Source organism: Oncorhynchus clarkii, chromosome 10, assembly GCF_045791955.1.
Source record: "Oncorhynchus clarkii lewisi isolate Uvic-CL-2024 chromosome 10, UVic_Ocla_1.0, whole genome shotgun sequence".
NCBI lineage: Eukaryota > Metazoa > Chordata > Actinopteri > Salmoniformes > Salmonidae > Oncorhynchus > Oncorhynchus clarkii.
The window spans coordinates 36,676,874-36,690,198 of NC_092156.1; the positions used below are offsets into that span (position 1 = coordinate 36,676,874).

A 13,325-nucleotide genomic window follows, 5' to 3' on the forward strand; every position below is an offset into this window, starting at 1 on the left:
CTTTCACTGCTATGCAGATGACACACAGCTGTACATTTCAATGAAACATGGTGAAGCCCCAAAATTGCCCTTGCTAGAAGCATGTGTTTCAGACATAAGGAAGTGGATGGCTCCAAACGTTCTACTTTTAAATTCGGACAAAACAGAGATGCTTGTTCTAGGTCCCAAGAAACAAAGAGATCTTCTGTTGAATCTGACAATTAATCTTAATGGTTGTACAGTCGTCTCAAATAAAACTGTGAAGGACCTCTGCGTTACTCTGGACCCTGATCTCTCTTTTGAAGAACATATCAAGACCATTTCAAGGACAGCTTTTTTCCATCTACGTAACATTGCAAAAATCAGAAACTTTGTCCAAAAATGATGCAGAAAAATTAATCCATGCTTTTGTCACTTCTAGGTTAGACTACTGCAATGCTCTACTTTCTGGCTACCCGGATAAAGCACTAAATAAACTTCAGTTAGTGCTAAATACGGCTGCTAGAATCCTGACTAGAACCCAAAAAATGTATCATATTACTCCAGTGCTAGCCTCCCTACACTGGCTTCCTGTCAAAGCAAGGGCTGATTTCAAGGTTTTACTGCTAACCTACAAAGCATTACATGGGCTTGCTCCTACCTATCTCTCTGATTTGGTCCTGCCGTACATACCTACATGTACGCTACAGTCACAAGACGCAGGCCTCCTAATTGTCCCTAGAATTTCTAAGCAAACAGCTGGAGGCAGGGCTTTCTCCTATAGAGCTCCATTTTTATGGAACGGTCTGCCTACCAATGTCAGAGACGCAAACTCGGTCTCAACCTTTAAGTCTTTACTGAAGACTCATCTCTTCAGTGGGTCATATGATTGAGTGTAGTCTGGCCCAGGAGTGGGAAGGTGAGCGGAAAGGCTCTGGAGCAACGAACTGCCCTTGCTGTCTCTGCCTGGCCGGTTCCCCTCTTTCCACTGGGATTCTCTGCCTCTAACCCTATTACAGGGGCTGAGTCACTGGCTTACTGGGGCTCTCTCATGCCGTCCCTGGAAGGGGTGCGTCACCTGAGTGGGTTGATTCACTGATGTGGTCATCCTGTCTGGGTTGGCGCCCCCCCTTGGGTTGTGCCATGGCGGAGATCTTTGTGGGCTATACTCAGCCTTGTCTCAGGATGGTAAGTTGGTGGTTGAAGATATCCCTCTAGTGGTGTGGGGGCTGTGCTTTGGCAAAGTGGGTGGGGTTATATCCTTCCTGTTTGGCCCTGTCCGGGGGTGTCCTCGGATGGGGCCACAGTGTCTCCTGACCCCTCCTGTCTCAGCCTCCAGTATTCATGCTGCAGTAATTTGTGTCGGGGGGCTAGGGTCAGTTTGTTATATCTGGAGTACTTCTCCTGTCCTATTCGGTGTCCTGTGTGAATTTAAGTGTGCTTTCTCTAATTCTCTCTTTCTTTCTCTCTCTCGGAGGACCTGAGCCCTAGGACCATGCCCCAGGACTACCTGACGTGATGACTCCTTGCTGTCCCCAGTCCACCTGGCCGTGCTGCTGCTCCAGTTTCAACTGTTCTGCCTTATTATTATTCGACCATGCTGGTCATTTATGAACATTTGAACATCTTGGCCATGTTCTGTTATAATCTCCACCCGGCACAGCCAGAAGAGGACTGGCCACCCCACATAGCCTGGTTCCTCTCTAGGTTTCGGCCTTTCTAGGAAGTTTTTCCATGCCACCGTGCTTCTACACCTGCATTGCTTGCTGTTTGGGGTTTTAGGTTGGGTTTCTGTACAGCACTTTGAGATATCAGCTGATGTACGAAGGGCTATATAAATAAATTAGATTTTGATTTGATTTGAAGATGCTGGACCAATTGTTTGCACCACATGGGTCTCCCGGTCACGGCCGGCTGCAACAGAGCCTGGACTCGAACCCAGAATCTCTAGTGGCACAGCTAGCACTGCGATGCAAAAGTGTTGAATGCTTATTGACTCAAGACATTTCATCTTTTCATTTTTAATTAGTTTGTAAAAATGTATAAAAACCTAATTCTACTTTGACATTATGGGGTATTGTGTGTAGGCCAGTGACATCTCAATTGTATCAATTTAAATTCAAGCTGTAACAAGAAAATGTGGAAAAAGTTAAGGGGTGTGAATACTTTCTGAAGGCACTGTATAAGGGTCAGGGTTATAAATTGTTGAGATATAGTTGACCCACCACATTTCTTTCCCCCCTTGAATCTTGTAAAGAACTCAAGGGCACTCATCCAATCAACGTTAGTTGAGGTGCAACTCAAAAAATGTATCCTCATTGAAAATCTTGTCAGAATCAGTACACTAACCTGTGACTTCTTGTTGGGTGTGTAGGCCTTGGAGTTGCTGAAAATTAGGCGGACATCTTTGGCAAACTCCATGGGGTTCTCGTAGTTCCCGATGATCAGAGTCTCTGTTACAGTCCCCAGGTCCATGGGAGTGTCTATGATGTCTCGATAGTCCTTGGAGAGGAGGGAGAAAGTGCAGTGTTTAGGACATCTGAAACCACAAAGTAACTGTCCAGTGTTTCCAGATTTTTATGAAATATGACCTATAAGCAATGTTCACCCAAGTTATTTTTTTTCAGCTAGCTGTTCTATCATTCAGCCTACAGTAGCATCCAATGTCTGGTGTTCAATGTAGGCCTACATTCCATGAGATTTTAGGAAAAAAAATATGCAAGGCTTGACGTTAACCTGTTAATCCACTTGTCCTTCGGACAAGGTGACTGAAAACGTTGTGTTGTTTGATGTAAGAAACCACTTTACAAAATAAAATGCATTATTATTCCCATACCATTATTACAGAGAATAAGACAAATTATGTTAGCCTCTGCCTATTGGCTACCGGTCTCAAATACAACACTGCCCCTTTAAGACAAGAAAAAGCTCTTTACCTGACTCACTTTTCAAAGATGTAGAAATGTACACATTTTGTTCTCTTGTAGGAAGCAATCACTCCCCCATTGCTGACTACAAATTATATAGAACTGGGCTAATAACTCACTAACTAGCAAAGGATATGAACAAATGTGCACAACATGGCTACATGCAGCCCTCACTTTGATCTCAAAACAAGCGCATCTACTCAAGACCAGTCATGCTGTAAACACAGTCCAGTTCAAAGTGAATGGCACAGATCTATATATGGCAATGGTATATTTGCATATAGCTAAAGGAGTCCTGATATCTCCAGGAGTGATAAGTATAATTGTTCTCCTAGGCAATCAGCAATTAGTACAGGGAGGTGAGCTCTCCACCTCTGCTAGGCAATTAGTGTTAGTTCTTCAGTCTCCGCTGGTTCTCAGTGGCAGCTGTGGCAGTTTTGTTGCAAAACTAAGACCGTCGCTGAAACAAAGAAGGTGCTGTAGAGTTGTTCTGCTGAGTTATTTGAGGAAGGAAAGAGAGGAAGGCTCCACACCACTTTCTTACTTGAGTATCTGAACTAGTTATTTACAGATTCTCATTTTGCTCTTTTGTAGCTTTGTCAAACATTTTCTATACCTGTTCGAACCTCTCCCTGTAGGCTTTACAGACAGACGCTCATCACCCCTTGGCTGCAACCCTTCTAATTTAATGTACCCTGTGCGCACAACCCATGTGGAATTCCAGGTCGTTTGGAACTGCGGTCAAGAACGCAGAGTTCATTACAGCCTATGCTGCCCTTCAGTCCCTTTACTTTTTGGCCCTGATGGGCGCCATGGATCACCCCAGGGAACACTGCTACTCCAGCAGCTCTCATCTGACTGTTTTCTCTCATAGTCCAAGAGCATCTGGTCGTTGCGGTGGTGGCACAGGTCTACTCATTTATCTTAAGTGGAGATTCTCTTTTCTCTCTCACCTGTCCAGCTCCTCATTTGAATTGCATGCCGTCACTGGACGATGGCTCACCGCTCTTTGTACATGGCGACTTCAACCCCCTGACGTCTGCCTTTAATTTCTTTCCAACTCTCATTCACCTCCTTGCCTCTTGACCTCACCCTTCCCCAATCAACTCCAACTCACAAGGCATAATATACTCGACCTCACCTTTACTAGAGGCTGTTTGCCTACTAATCTCACTGCAACCCCCCTCCAGGTCTCTGATCACTACTGTTTCCTTTTTCTGTCTCCCTCTTCTCCAACCCTACCCACTTAGCCCCTAACCAGGGGGTCATGCGCCGTCTTAATCTTCGCTCTCTCCCATCATATCTCCCTTCTGATTCTGCCTCTTCGACCCTACTCTCCTCCCTTTCCGCATCCTATGACTCGCACTGTCCCCTTTCCTCCAAGACAGCTCTCCCCTCCTGCTCTGTGGCTGAGTGACTCATTGCGAGATTACAGAACAGAGCTATGGGCAGCTGAGCAAAAACGATCATCCTTTCACTCCCTCCCTCTGTATCTGCTGCTAAAGTCATTTTCTACCACAAAATTCCAAGCTTCTGACTAACCCTAGGAAACTCTTTTCCACCCTCTCTGCGGATGACTTTGTCAACCACTTTGAAAAAAGGTTGACGACATTCGCTACTCATTCACTCAGCCTATTGAGTCCACTGGTCTCACTCACACAGAACTACCACTACGCCTTGACCTCTTCTCCCCGCTCTCTCCAGGTGACATCCTGCGACATCTCTTGAACTTCTCACTTCCTTCATCAACTCACCCCTGACCACTGGGTGCACCCCCTCGACTTTAAATTGTCCAGAGTTGCTCCCCTCCTCAAGAAACCAACACTCGACTCATCTGACGTGAAAAACTATAGACCTGTATCCCTTAGGATTGCATCCTACGTGGCAGGCCACTCCAACCAGGTGACGCAGAGAGGATCAGTCTGCACTGGTGTAGCACCACGTACTCTCCTGACATTGCTATGCGGATGACACCCATTCTCCCCCCCCCCCCCCCCCCGACACCCAGGTGGCAACACGCAACTTTGCGTGCCTGGCAGATATCTCAACTTGGATGTCGGCCCACCACCTCAAGCTCAACAAGATGGAACTGCTCTTGCTCCTCGGGAAGGCCTGCATGCTCAAAGACATCTCCATCAAGGTTGACAACTCCTGTGTTGCCCTCCCAGAGTGCAAAGGACCTTGGCGTGACCCTGGACAACACCCTGTCGTTCTCTGTAAACATCAAAGCAGTCAAGCGCTCCTGCTCTACAACATCCATAGATTACAACCCCACCTCACACAGGAAGCAGCGCAGGTCCCAATCCAGGCACTTGTCCTCTTCCGTCTAGACGACTGCAACTCGCTGTTGGCTCGGCTCCCCGCTTGTGCCATCAAAGCCCTAAAACTTATCCAGAACGCTGCAGCCCGCCTGGTTGTCACCTCACTCCTCCGCACACTCCACTGGCTTCCAGTCAAAGCTCGCATCCACTACAAGACCATGGTGCTTACCTACGGAACAGCAAGAGGAATTGCCCCTCCCTACCTTCAGGCTATGCTCAAACCCTACACCCCAACTCGAACCCTCTGTTCTGCCACCTCAGGTCTCTTGGCCCTCCCACCCCTACGGGAGGGCAGCTCCCGCTCAGCCCAGTTCAAGCTGGGCTGCTCAGCCCAGTTCTCTGTTCTGGCACCCCAATGGTGGAACCAGCTTCCCCCTAAAGCTAGGACAGCAGAGTCCCTGCCAATCTTCCCAAAACATCTGAAACCCTACCTTTTCAAACAGTATCTTCAATAATCCTCCTCCTCACCCCGACATACACACACCCCAAAATATGCACTTACTTTTTTTTTTTTTTAATTTACCCCTTTTTCTCCCCAATTTCGTGGTATCCAATTGTTGTAGTAGCTACTATCTCCCGTACGGGCTCGGGAGAGACGAAGGTTGAATGAGTCATGAGTGTCAATGCAATGGAATCCTACTCCGATGCGTTCTGCCCACAACAAAATAGCTTACACAGTTTTGCATATTAAGTCAGCGTTAGTTGTGTTTCAGTATGTTGCATTGAACGTGGATTATTGCATTGATTCGATCACAATTCCTACAGTAAAGGGAAACATTGATAGTGTTAACTAAGGGGAAAAGACTCTACAAAGTTGAGTGAAGTGCTTCTCTGCGGGGGCTGATATTTGCCTAGAATGAATTACAATAAGAGTGAAGTTAATTAAAAAAATACGATTTTCTGTGTTGGAATGATGTGGGCACAGTCCAACAACATAATGATGTGGGCATCTACTGGTCATTAAAAATATTCATGCGGCCTCCCGGGTGGCGCTCCCGGGTGGCGCAGTGGGGCGCTGTACTGCAGCGCCAGCTGTGCCATCAGAGTCCCTGGGTTCGCGCCCAGGCTCTGTCGTAACCGGCCGCGACCGGGAGGTCTGTGGGGCGACGCACAATTGGCCTAGCGTCGTCCGGGTTAGGGAGGGATTGGTCGGTAGGGATCTCCTTGTCTCATCGCGCACCAGCGACTCCTGTGGCGGGCCGGGCGCAGTGCGCGCCAGCCAAGGTTGCCAGGTGCACGGTGTAGCCTCCGACACATTGGTGCGGCTGGCTTCCGGGTTGGATACGCGCTGTGTTAAGAAGCAGTACGGCTGGTTGGGTTGGCAAAGTGGGTGGGGTTATATCCTTCCTGTTTGGCCCTGTCCGGGGGTGTCCTCGGATGGGGCCACAGTGTCTCCTGACCCCTCCTGTCTCAGCCTCCAGTATTTATGCTGCAGTAGTTTGTGTCGGGGGGCTAGGGTCAGTTTGTTATATCTGGAGTACTTCTCCTGTCCTATTCGGTGTCCTGTGTGAATTTAAGTGTGCTTTCTCTAATTCTCTCTTTCTTTCTCTCTCTCTCAGAGGACCTGAGCCCTAGGACCATGCCTCAGGACTACCTGACATGCTTCCTTGCTGTCCCCAGTACACCTGGCCGTGCTGCTGCTCCAGTTTCAACTGTTCGGCCTTATTATTATTGGACCATGCTGGTCATTTATGAACATTTGAACATCTTGGCCATGTTCTGTTATAATCTCCACCCGGCACAGCCAGAAGAGGACTGGCCACCCCACATAGCCTGGTTCCTCTCTAGGTTTCTTCCTAGGTTTTGGCCTTTCTAGGGAGTTTTTCCTAGCCACTGTGCTTCTACACCTGCATTACTTGCTGTTTGGGGTTTTAGGCTGGGTTTCTGTACAGCACTTGAGATATCAGCTGATGTACGAAGGGCTATATAAATACATTTGATTTGAGGTAGTTTGTAATACTTCTGAACCACTACCTACAGTCAGAGACCCTCAGTTTCTCTGATGGAAATTAAACATAGTGGACTGGTTTCCCAGACACAGATTGAGCCTAATCCTGGAGTAAAAAGTATCTTCAGAGGAGAAGCACTGTTGCTTTTTAGTCCAGGAGCAGGTTTTATTTTGCTCAGAGAAAACATTAGTATATTGTTGATATAGTCCCAAAATATTATGCATGTCACCAATTAAGTTTTCAAAATACAGAAATACAGTCGGTGTGATGCATTTATATATATATAAAACGCGATCGCTGACATGCAAAACACTTTGGGACTATCAACGATGGACTATACCAAAATATCGTTTTTGGGTGGAATTTTCCTTTAATGTTAGAATCCGCATTAGAAGAAACTTCGCCCCAGCCCATTTCTTATTGTTTTTGTTTATAAAATGGTAGAGCCTCCAGCACCTTGCAAAAATTTTTAATACATACTCTGCTGTTCTATTGCACGTACAATGATGTGCAATGATTTCCAAGGGGGAAAAAACATTGTTTAAAGTAATATCTTTGTTGTTGTAATATGACAAACGTGTCAGTTACACCATTACTGACTCCAGCTTTAACATGTCACTGTGGGGGAACATGTCAGATTGTTAAGCACTCAGATCCTAAGGCACTAATCCTGTAGCAGGCTGTTATCCTTTCTGTGTGTGAGGGATTATATAATTGGTAAGGATTATGATAACAAGGAGAGGAGGAGGAGCCTTACTTGGTAGGTGAAGAGGTCCACAGGCTGTCTGAAGGGCTCAGAGTCAGGGCCGTCCATCATACGCCGCAGCAGTTCCCGACACTGGCCCCGCCAAGCACGCACATCTAACACCACCCCACGCTTCTTAGGACTGGGATTGGCCCGCTGATAGTGGGAGAGCGTGAACGTGTCCAGTTAGGTTGATACAAAAAAACATTGGAAAAGTGAGATAATAGGGAACAGGAATCCCAGTCATTGCAACAGCAATGGATATTCCATGTTTGAGATGAATCCTTCCCTTACCTGTTGTCCTGTGGAGGTCCCTGGAGTGTCAGAGTCCATGTCCACCTCAGCAGTCTGCACACCAACACACAGACACATGTACTCTTAGCACTGCGTAATACACCACCAAGACAATTCAAATATCACTATGAACTCGAGGTGTATACACACACATCTTCATGTTTCACCTCATCCTCTCCACTGCTCAGCTCCGTCTTCACCTTGTGGTACAGATCTAAGATGTCTGTGCAGCTCTGGTCCCTGACAAAAACACACAAAACAGCTGGTCTTATTTACAGTCAAAACTAGGTTCTTAATGAGTCACCATTTCACAAAGGGGAAATCTACACCATTCATACCCGATGTAGCGGAGAAGCACATCAGTCACCACCTTGGCTGCTGCCACGATGGGGCTCTGGGGCTCGTTGAAAGTGCGGGCGTTGTGCTCGATGTAGCGCACCTCCCACATCAGAGCCGAGATCCTCCTAGGAGAGATGAACATCCCGAGGGAATAAGCTGAGTGAGAGTCACTGATCTCCTCAAACTGGAACATACCAAGTCCAAATTACAGATACAATGGGGCTGACTAGAGGATTAGCAACAACTACAATTGGCTTGAAGGATTATTCCAGTGTGAGTGGTTGGTCTGAGTATGTTCTGAAGTACTGCAGTGTGTCAGGGTGCAGGCTGAAAGGCCAGTGCTGACCTGTAGAAGCGGTTCTCCAGCCGTCTGCGGATGGTGCTGAGGTCAGTGGGGTAGGCCACCACAGTGCAGTAGAGAGGGTAGTCCCGCAGGTCCACTGGTGACGCAAATGCCTTGGCCAGGTCTACACAAACACAACACACGCATTAATCAATACCACGCCATATCCAAGACCACTTCCGAATACAATCGACTGAGACTTAAAAATCAGGGTCACCCTTGGCTCAATTCATCCAATATGACAAGCAGGACTTCCTGTGTGGTACCGGTGACATACCCAGTGTGAGCAGCTCGTCGATGCCAAAGATGACCCTCTGGCAGTCCTCGTCCCGTGTGTGAGCCCCCCACTCCCCCTCCTGGGGGCTGTAGAGGCGAGCCTTCACCTCCTCCTCCGTCACCACCACCCCGTCACCAACATCCTCTGGCAACTCCGCTGGGGGAGGAACACAACATGTCAGTCAGAGAGACCATATTGCGTCATTGGCTGGCTGCTCAGTCTCACTATCAATAACCTGATCTTAATTATCATACTAAATACAGAGACTGCATATGTTATGTTAAGTGATTGAGTGTGCTAGCTAGAGAGATATTTGAATGTGTAAAATTCTGGCTGCAAACTCAAACTGCATTATCCAGTAGATGATCTGAGATGGTTGAGGAGCCACTGATAGAAGCAGTGATACTAACCTTCATCAGGAATGGGCTCCATGTCCCAAGGGCTCATCTTCTCCCTCTCGCTATTATCCCACCTAGTCAAGAGAAATCGCAACTTAACATTCAGTATCATAAGACATTAATATGTTCCTCCTATTGGGTGTAAGCTACAGTATGAGCTATTGAGGCAAACACTGACATACCCCTCCAGACTGTGTAAGCGGAGTTCTACAGTATCATCTCTATCTATTTAACCCAGTGAGATGCAGGGTACACATTGACTCACTTGACAGTGTAGCACTGGAACAGGCTGTCTGGGTACTCTGGCTGGAGTGGCTGTTGGTCCTCCACTGAGCCAAACCACCAGGCGTCATCGATGATGCTCCGGAAGCGCATACCTAGCAGGGACAAATCATGCTCGTTTCAGTACATGCTGGTCCGTGAATCACCACAAGGATGTATGGGAGCATGAACTGAAACGATACATCCCACAGAACACAAACATGTGGAAGACTGCACCACATTCCTTACATGGCACACAAATAAAGAGTGTAGGAGATAAACAGGTTGGGGAGTAAACTGGGCACATCCTCTGACAGGCTTGTGTTCTGCATGCTGAAGAGAGGCTGGCAGAGGGAAGCAACACTAACCTGTCTGCCAGTTGTGCTCTTTAGCTTCGTCATAGAACTGCTGAAGCACCAGGAAATCGATGACATCCGGCATGTCATGGTACCTGAGAGAACAAGGACATGTCATTCATTGCCATATTCTTTTCACACAAAATAATAAGATGGATGACTTACTTTAGGGAGAACGACTCATTGGTCATTTTGCCTGAGATGGGGTGCAGGAAAGCCAGTTTTAGACAACAGAGGGTGGGGGGGCCCACTTCATACTTGATACCAACTACCTTCACAGACTCCTGGTCCTGAACGACGAGAAAACAGACAAAGATAGAGGGTGGTGATAAGAGGAATAAAACACCAGGCCACATTAAAGATATGGAATCCATGAAGGACATACACAATACATAAAATAACATATAGTAGACAAAGGAAGCAAAGTAAGTGTTGAGGATTGGTCTCACCCTGAGGTTGAGCTTGTTCCAGGACTGTTTCTGAGGGTTGATGCTGTAGGCCTTGGCCCTGCGCACCGCCCTGACATAGGCCTGGTGGCCCTGCCTGAAGTACATCAGCTGGTGAGCAATAGGAAGACAAGGGTCATCATACAGGCCACAATGTCTATCAACTAGGACACAAACCTTGCACTATCGTATAAAATGCGGTAGAGATTAAGCGCAAATGTCAAAATGTGAAGATATTTTGTGGGGTACTCGGCTGAACCTCATATGGCCCATCAGGCAGTAGGGTTCCTTACCTCGTCACCCATCTGTGGCACAAAAGGCGAGCGTCGGGGGATGGTCTCCATGATCCAGGACGGGGGAAGCCATTCCTCCGCGTCACAGCCAGCCAGAGACAGAGACGAACTGGGTTTCTGAGCACAAAGAGACTGGGTTAAACAGTCCGCAATATCACACATGCTAAGGTAACGAAACTTTCCCTCTCATTAGGCCTCAGCACATAAACTAGCTACAAGCACTATAGTCTGTATAGCCAGTAACTGAGATACACCATTTTCAAGCAGCCCGTTGGCTGCACCATTCCCTGCCCAATGCCCATGTCTCTACTGTACATTCTGTGAGCTCACCTTCTGTTTGGTCTGCTTGGGCTTCTTCTTCTCCTCCACCTGCTTCCTCCTGGCCTCCTCTCCCTGGCCCTCCCCCTCCTCCGAGCTGCTGGAGTCACCGGGCGGCCGCACCTGCCTTCTGCTGGTACGCTTGGGGGGCTGGAGGTTGATCCCCGCATCAGCTGTCCAATCAGAGTAGTCACTGGAGGAGACACTGAGGGGGAGAAGAGGAGATAAATCTAAAATTTAGAAATTGTTCAAATTTGATCCTAATTAAAATATGTTTCAATTTAAAACCCATTCCATTTGGTTGTAAGTATAACATATTTTGATTAGACGGGAAGAAAACACAAAATAAACTGAGACAATAACATCTCAGCCAGGTCGGATATTAAAGTTCATGTAAAAAAATCATACAGCTATCAGATCTAGCCTACTTCTAATACATGTTCAAAATGAACTAGTCACAAGCTGCTACTGTACTAGAATTGGGATCATTTGCTTTAATCTTTTGACCTAAGAACTTACAATAAAAACAGTAGCTAATTGGAATTACTTAAATTGTGAGTAGAGGCATTCGGCCATGGAATTCTACACATTCTCATTTGGTTAAATAGCTAGCTAACGGTAGCATAACTGGCTAGTATTTGCTGTTATCTAAAGAAACGCCTGGGAAAGTGTTTTTGGTTAAACTTTGACTGTTTAGGAGATGATAGACATTTACCTGGAACTGCTGTCACTCTGCCACTGTGCTTCCCCATCAGAGGAAGCATCGCTGGCCTCTGCCTGCTCCTCTGCCTGTAGACACATGGAAACATGATTAGACCTCTTCTAACATGACAACACCCAAACCTCTGCTACTTCCAAGAACAACAGACTACAACCCCCCCCCACCTCTCCATCGCTGTCTGAGTCCATCTGGCTGTCAGAGTTCCTCCGCCTATCCACAGGGCGGCGATCTCGTGATGAGCGGGTCTGGTACGCTGGTGCAGGTCTGTTCTGCTTCATCTTCTTCCTCTGGGTTCGCCGCAGGGAGCGCTTGCATGGAGCCTGCTCCTCAGTCTACAGGGTGGGAAGGTGTGAGAAGTCGTTAAATGATAGAAAATAAGCTATTGGTATAAACCAGTGGTTCACAAACTTTTTATAGTCCCGTACCCCTTCAAACATTCAACCTCCAGCTGCGTACCCCCTCTAGCACCAGGGTCAGCACACTCTCAAAATGTTGTTTTTTTGCCATCATTGTAAGCCTGCCACACACAGTATACGATATATTTAATAAACATAAGAATGAGTTTGTCACAACCCGGCGCGTGGGAAGTGACAAAGAGCTCTTATAGGACCAAGGCACAAATAATAATATTCAATTATTTTGCTCTTTATTTATCCATCTTACATATAAAACTTGATTTGTTCATTGAAATTGTGAATAACTCACCACAGTTTAATGAAAAGGGTGTGCTTGAAAGGATGCACATAACTCTGCAATGTTGGGTTGTACTAGAGAGAGTCTCAGTCTTAAATCATTTTCCACACACAGTCTGTGGCTGTATGTCGTTTTCATGCTAGTGGGGGCTGAGAATCCACTCTCACATAGGTACATGGTTGCAAAGGGCATCAGTGTCTTAACAGCGCGATTTGCCAAGGCAGGATACTCTGAGCGCAGCCCAATCCAGAAATCCGACATTGGCTTCTGATAACATTTTCACAGTACCGCTTGTTGCAATATCGATGAGGCTCTCTTGTTCAGATATCGGTAAGTGGACAGACTGGAGGCAGGGCATGAAGGGGATAACTAATCCAGTTGTTTGTGTCATCCGTTTCGGGAAAGTACCTGCATAAATATCCTCTCCTGTTGTCCTGGTTTCCAGTGGTTTGCCGAAGAAGATGTTTTCCTTAATTGACCCCCCATAAACGTAACGGACATATACCAGAAGCTGTGCCAGGCCCACCTCGTCTGTTGACTCATCCAGCTGTAATGCATAGAATTCACTGGCTTGTATGTGAAACAGTAATTGTTTCAAAACATCTCCTGCCATCTCACTGATGCATCGTGAAACTGTTGTTTGATGAAGGCATTGTCTGTATAGTCTTTTTGGCCTGTTCCCCCAG

At 46.9% G+C, this 13,325-nt stretch overlaps 1 protein-coding gene across 2 annotated transcripts in view; it reads right to left on the reverse strand.

Annotated features, from left to right (window-relative positions):
- LOC139418404 (bromodomain and WD repeat-containing protein 3-like) overlaps window positions 1–13,325 on the reverse strand; it is a 33,775-nt gene that overhangs the window by 6,906 nt on the left and 13,544 nt on the right. Inside the window, exons 21-36 of one of the 2 annotated variants that reach the window (XM_071167806.1) lie at window positions 12,111–12,278; window positions 11,941–12,014; window positions 11,238–11,430; window positions 10,908–11,024; window positions 10,618–10,725; window positions 10,334–10,458; window positions 10,181–10,263; window positions 9,817–9,928; window positions 9,564–9,625; window positions 9,154–9,309; window positions 8,880–9,000; window positions 8,533–8,658; window positions 8,347–8,434; window positions 8,195–8,248; window positions 7,913–8,056; window positions 2,308–2,460 (exon numbers count right to left, since the gene is read on the reverse strand). In XM_071167806.1, the coding sequence (XP_071023907.1) occupies window positions 2,308–2,460; window positions 7,913–8,056; window positions 8,195–8,248; window positions 8,347–8,434; window positions 8,533–8,658; window positions 8,880–9,000; window positions 9,154–9,309; window positions 9,564–9,625; window positions 9,817–9,928; window positions 10,181–10,263; window positions 10,334–10,458; window positions 10,618–10,725; window positions 10,908–11,024; window positions 11,238–11,430; window positions 11,941–12,014; window positions 12,111–12,278 (1,884 nt within the window). The remainder of the gene's footprint in view (window positions 1–2,307; window positions 2,461–7,912; window positions 8,057–8,194; window positions 8,249–8,346; window positions 8,435–8,532; window positions 8,659–8,879; window positions 9,001–9,153; window positions 9,310–9,563; window positions 9,626–9,816; window positions 9,929–10,180; window positions 10,264–10,333; window positions 10,459–10,617; window positions 10,726–10,907; window positions 11,025–11,237; window positions 11,431–11,940; window positions 12,015–12,110; window positions 12,279–13,325) is intronic. The other variant, XM_071167807.1, reaches the window with a different exon arrangement.